At 34.1% G+C, this 6,383-nt stretch overlaps 1 protein-coding gene across 1 annotated transcript; it reads left to right on the top strand.

Annotated features, from left to right (window-relative positions):
• The first annotated feature begins 5,615 nt into the window (after positions 1–5,615).
• LOC145003091 (uncharacterized) lies at positions 5,616–6,383 on the top strand. The gene has a single exon (XM_078962240.1). It carries the CDS (start codon positions 5,616–5,618, stop codon positions 6,381–6,383), a length of 768 nt encoding a protein of 255 aa, XP_078818366.1.

Below are 6,383 nucleotides of genomic sequence, written 5' to 3'. Positions count from 1 at the left end.
GAAATTTTTAGCCCGTAATTTTTGGGATGTTACAATAATAATAATAATAATAATTGGATTTTATTAGTCAAAAACAGTTTTGCTAATTATCCTTCGGCAAAACAACAATAAATCCCAAGATATCCTCTGTCTGACAGTCTGACTCGTCGAGTTCCTCATTGGGACTAGACAATTTCGTTAGTAATAGGGCCAAAAAACGAACTTTAAAGCATGAATGAATGTACAAGGCATCAATACAATAGAAACCAATCAAGTCTCTGATACCACTGATGGGTTTTACACAAAAGAACATTCTATATGCTCTTGCAAACCCTAAAGCTTGGATTTAGGTTTCTCTATTATACATGCAATTAATCAAAGACTTATAAACCCTAGATCTAGCATACATATTTCGAAAATATCATATAAAACATATCTAGATGATTACCTCTTTAACAATGTCTTGAATCTTTTTGTCTTGGAGCTTAGAGTCACAAATGACACTCCTCTAATGGCTTACAAACACCACACAAGAAAGAGGATTATATTGGAGAGAGGGGAAAGCACAAATTCGGCTATGAACTCTTCTAGGGTTTCAAGTGGCCGAAAACTGATGACATAGGGGTTCTATTTATACTTGTGCTGCTACGGTTTTAGTCAAAACCCTAATTAACAGCTTAGGCCTTAAGCAATCCAAGGATGCTTCTGGAATTGGGCCCCTATGGCCTAAAACACATCCCTAATTTCGTCCATGCCTAGTCCATAAGGCTTCTCAGCCCAATATCCAACTATCACACATTTGACAGTTTAAGTCCCCTTTATTTAATTAATGTCTTTTACTCACATAATTAATTCTTAATTAATTCTTGTCTAATATTAATTAACTATATGATTTCTCCTTTAATATATTATTCATATAATATATTAATAAACAATAATAACCTCTCTCTTCAAAAATCACCATGTCAAGTTACTTCGGCGAAGGCAACCCAAAAGGACCATTCACAAACTGGTCAAGTATATACCAAATATAGTTACGGGCTTAGACACAAATCTAACAAAGCCCACATCGAAGTTGACTTAAACCAAACACAATTGAAGCTCTAATGTGCGCACAAAGTTGGTTGTGGGAAATTGTTAACAAAGGTAATCATCTATTTTATTATTATTTTTATTTGTTTTTAATTTACTAACTTTTTGTTCTATTTAGATGAAGGTGTGCAATTTACCTCGGCTAATCATGCAACTATTTTTGATGATTACGACACGGACAATGAAACTTGATGGTAATTATGAAACCATTTTTTTCATGATTATAATCGATAAAATTAAAGTTTTTTGTTTCATACATTTGTTCATGCTTTATCTTTGTTTTGTTTGTAGGTGAATATATGATAAATGATGGTTCGATGTGAAAGTTGGAATTGAAATTTAGTGAACCTAATCTTTATTGTTTGGATGATAGGTGATGTTGACTACTTTTTGGATGACTTTTTATGTTTATGTTTTTTTTGTTGCAAAAAAGTAGTTTAATTTGTAAACTTGAAAGTTATTGTTCGTGTTTGAATACATTCGATGATTGAAGTGCTTTATATTATTTCTATAAGTTTTTTTTGTTTGTTAATATATAGCTATGACTTATTTTTTTCATAAACTTTCAAAACCTTGTAATGGAGAAAATTCTCCAATTACCCGTTGGGGATCCCCGTTCCCCAATAGGGATGGGGATGGGGATGCATTTTTAATCTCTGATGGGGATGCGGTTGGGTATGGGGATGGGGATGGGGATTCGGGTATGGGGATGGGGATGGGGAACATGAAATCCGGTATACTCGTACCCATTCCCATCCCTACATGTGACAACTCATGGATGATCCATGGAGGTTTAAACCCATGGATCCTAAGGAATATGGAAGGTCATGGCCATTAAGGTTTACATGGTGTAACCCTAATCTTGCCACACTATATAAAAAGCCCCTTAACATCCAAAATTGGCTACTACATGCACTAGTATTCTTGGAGAATCATTGAGCTAATTTTGTGCTAAGATATTCTCTCAAAAGTCATCTTTTGTCCAAAGGTGTGTTGTGATTCCACTTGAGGCATTCATACTATTAGTGCTAATTTCATACAGGTCCATGGTTTCTAACTACAAAATAAGGTATGTCATCTACATAGGATTTTGTAATAAAGATACTTCATTGTATGCTAGCTAGGATGATGCTTTGGAAAAACAATGTTTGCATGTATATTAGAGAAAACATAGATCCAAAGCATCTAGGGTTTCATGTACACCATAGGAGTGTTAGAATGATCAAAAACATTCAATAACAACCACAAAATACAGATAAAACTGAAAAAGAGGAAAATATGTATACCCGCAACTTCTCCTGTTGAAATCCCGGTCTCTTCTTCATGTCACTGCATAGTACGACTCCTCTCTTCTGGAGCTTCGACTCCACCCACTCGCCCATCGGTGATCCTCAAAGTATCTGGGGTAGGTACGCTCACTGATCCTCGCTTAGTCGGACAATTGGCCTTCTTGTTTCCCACCCGATTGCAGTGAATGCATAATGGGCTTGCCACGTGAGGACAATCCATACTAACGTGACCAACCCTGCCACACTTATAACAGTCTGAACCCTTGGAGCAACAAACTCCCTTGTGCACTTCCCGCATGTGTTGTACTGACACCTGCCCTACTGGCCTTTCACCCAATGATTAGAAGTCTTAGGTCTCTTCCCCAAACCCTCTACTATACGCACTTGGAATGACCCTCTCTTCCCAAGGTGCTCCAACTTGATCTCGCATACTAGAACTTTGGAAGTCATATCCTTTAGGGCCTGATACCCTGTCACGCTCACTAGCTTACTTGCCAACGGCTAAGTTGCAACAGTTGGAACATCCTCTGTCCCAAACTAAGTCACAAACTCTTCCCACGACATAGTCTCCAACTCAGAAAGGGCAATAGATCTCGCAATCAATTCCCAGCAGCACCTTGTCGCCTGATACAGGAGATACAAGGCAAACCAAACCTTGGCTCCTATGGGGTGGCGACTAGTGCGGAAAACACCTTCCATCTAATATATCGTAATGATATTAACTAAGATATATATTTTTATAAGACATGTAGTCATATATATATACATATATATATATATATATATATATATATATATATATATATATATATATATATTGTATACTCGTTATATTCATCTACACTTAAAAAAAAAATTAAAAACAAGAAAAAAACTTATATTAAAAATAACATTAAAAAGATAGTAAAATAATTTTTTTAAAAAAAAGGTATTTAAAGTAAAAAGATAATAAGAAAAAATGAATAATAGAAGTAAAATGAAGAAAAACACTATTTTGGTAAATATTTTTAGAATTATACTAGATTGGTAAATAGTTTTTTCAATAACCCCGTTTTAATTAAAAACTCTTGTTGGAATGCAGGTTTATTTAAAGTAAAAAGATAATAAGAAAAACTAAATAATAGAAGTAAAATGAAGAAAAACACTATTTTGATAAAGATTTTTAGAAATATACTAGAGTAGTAAACAGTTTTTTCAAAGCCCATTTTGGTTAAAAACTCAATTATTGAATCAGAGTTCAAGTGAAGCAATATTGTAGCCATGTCTACGTCCCAATGCAATTTCTTAAGCCTCGAATTAAACAATACTCATAATCCTCAACTCTTTGTTTTTCCTACTCTATAGAAAGGGGTGAGATTTTGTTGTTGTCGTCCATGGCAACCACTAGGAATATAGTTCCCATGTATTTCCCTTTGAGGTGAGGACTGTCAATTATGGTCAACAGCTACAAGCAATTCTTGAATATCTAAATCAATAAATATATAGAAAACTTAATGTAATACTTATCAAAATTAAACTGCAAACTAGCTAATTTGGAAAATAACCTTACCACCAACTACTAGTGATGAAGAAAGAAAAAAACTGAGGCCAATTGTCCATCTTAATATGTTGATGTTATTGGATTCGTCTTTTTCTAATTGGTATCAATAAAAAGTCGATTTGAAAAATTCTTCTTTTGGGGACCCCTAAAAAATTATAGAGCTCCACACTTCGTCAACCATGCTTGTGAGAAGAAGATATCAACAATAAACCGACTACTATAATTATAAAACATATGTTTTCCCAATATGTTGCGTATACTACCAACCAATATATTGTAATGAATCAACCCAACATTTTTTGTTGGCATGCAGATGGTGGGGAAACAAGTGTGTTCTTGGACTAGTGTGCTCGCCCACTAACCTATGAACTTGAAAACGTTTAGTATTATCAACTTTTTTACCTCTGATCTGCCATTTACGACTATTTTCTTGGGTTACGTTTATGGATAGTTTTTGGTAATTGTAGCAGATGAGCATTTCCCATAAAGAAGTTTTTGTTTCTTAAAAAAAGTAAATAAAATAAAATAAAACAAAGTTATATTTATATGTGTTGAAAATGTTCATTTGTCTTCTTACAATCTCATATTTATTTTAAGAAAGTTGTGAAGGGTATATTGTGTAAATAATGTATTCTGTAAGGTTGATAAGTGTATGCAGGTTATTGAAAACACGCGGGTTGAATCTGGGTCGAGTCTGGGTCGGATTATATTCGTGGGTTTTATCCAAGATATAAATAGAGAAAGAGAAGGTTCTGAACTTCATTAGGTCATAAGAGAAAATATCAGATCAAGGGTTTCTTTCGTTCTTATCTCTCGAGAGTTCTTTGTGTTAGCTTGATATATACGTTTATTTTGAGAATGAAAAAGGTTGTGTAATCAGTTCTCTTTTATTTTTGTTTGTTAGAAGTAGATTAGGTTGAGTGACGATCTGAGTGTTTTTTTAGTGAGTTTTAATTTGTAAGTAAATTGAAAACCACCTGTTTCTTGGTCTTAAAATTATATGAGAAATGGTGATGTTGGGAAATTTGTCTTGTGAGTTTTTAACATGGTATCAGAGCATAAGGCTCGTCTTCGCTGTTCCTGGCAGTGGCTTCTTGTTCGTCTTCTCGTGTTTCTACTTTTGACGATCTGTGAAAGGTATACTTCCTTTCTTGTTTTTTTTTTTTTTTTTTTTTTTGTGATTGAACGAGTTCAGTTTAGGTTTTTTTTGTTTTATTTTCCTAAATCTACAATCTAGTTGTTGAGATCTTGGTACTACGAGATTTTTTGTTTAATCTTTCAGGGATGTTGTGATTCGAGATCTCACTGAGTGTTGCTGTGAAGAAGGTTAAAGCTCTCCAACGTAATCGATCAATCCCTATTAATCTGAAATAATCCTCTAGGGGTCAGATTTCATCACTGATAAACCCTTGTAGGAAACAGATTTAAGGAGTCGATACAGTCAATCTTATTTGCCTATTGCACTGTGAGAGTTTCTCGTTCCCTTCTTTCTATTTCCTAGCTTAGATCTGGATGTTTCTGATGCTTTGAATACATCTATTAGTTGTTGGTTGCTTCTTGAAGCTGTTCTGTTTTTTTTCTTTCACACTGTGTTGATTGTCTTGGGCCCCGACATACTGTGGTGACCATCTGGACTTTAAGTCAACACTAATGGTGTTTTTTGTTCTTGATCTTTTTTGTTATTTGGTTTCTTTGATTGTTTTTTGTTATTTACTATGGCTGGTGAAACTTCTGATGGAAGTGGTGTTCCTAAGGAAACTCCTGTAGATTTTGATGATCCTTTATATGTCCATCCTTCTGATAATACTGTAACGTCCATTATAACTGTTAAACTGACTGGTAATGAGAATTATCGATTGTGGCGTAGTGCTATGTCTAGAGGTCTTAAAGCTAGAAATAAATTGGGCTTTGTGGATGGTACTATTACTCTTGAAGATACTGAGAAATCTAAAGCCTCTAAATGGGAACGTGTAAATATTGTTGTCTGTAATTGGATTCTAGGGTCAATTTCTGAAACTATATATGCTAGTCATGTGTATTCAGATAAGGCTAAAGATATTTGGGACGAATTGTTTGAAACGTATAATAAATCTGATGGGTCAGTAATTTTTAATATTCATCATCAGATTAACACCTTAAAACAAAATGGTTCTTCTCTTTCTGATTATTTTAATAAACTAGATTCTTTGTGGAAGGAGTTTGATGGGTTGACTAGTTTAACTGAATGTGTGTGTGAGGCAACTACAAAACTTAATGATCATTCAAAATTGATGAAGCTAATGCAATTTCTTAGTGGACTTGATGATGTTTATAATCAAGTCAAGAGTCATATTCTTTTGATGGAACCTTTACCCAATGTTAAATCTGCCTTCTCTATTCTTTCTAGAGAGGAGTCTCTTCAAAAGAATGGGTCTCTTGGGTCTACTGTTTCTTCAAAACCACAAGTTTCTGTGTTTAATAGCAAAATTAATGATTTTAGATGA

The sequence above is a fragment of the Lactuca saligna genome, chromosome 6 (genome assembly GCF_052625555.1).
Source record: "Lactuca saligna cultivar CGN05327 chromosome 6, ASM5262555v1, whole genome shotgun sequence".
NCBI lineage: Eukaryota > Viridiplantae > Streptophyta > Magnoliopsida > Asterales > Asteraceae > Lactuca > Lactuca saligna.
This window is presented reverse-complemented; position numbering and strand designations above follow the sequence as displayed.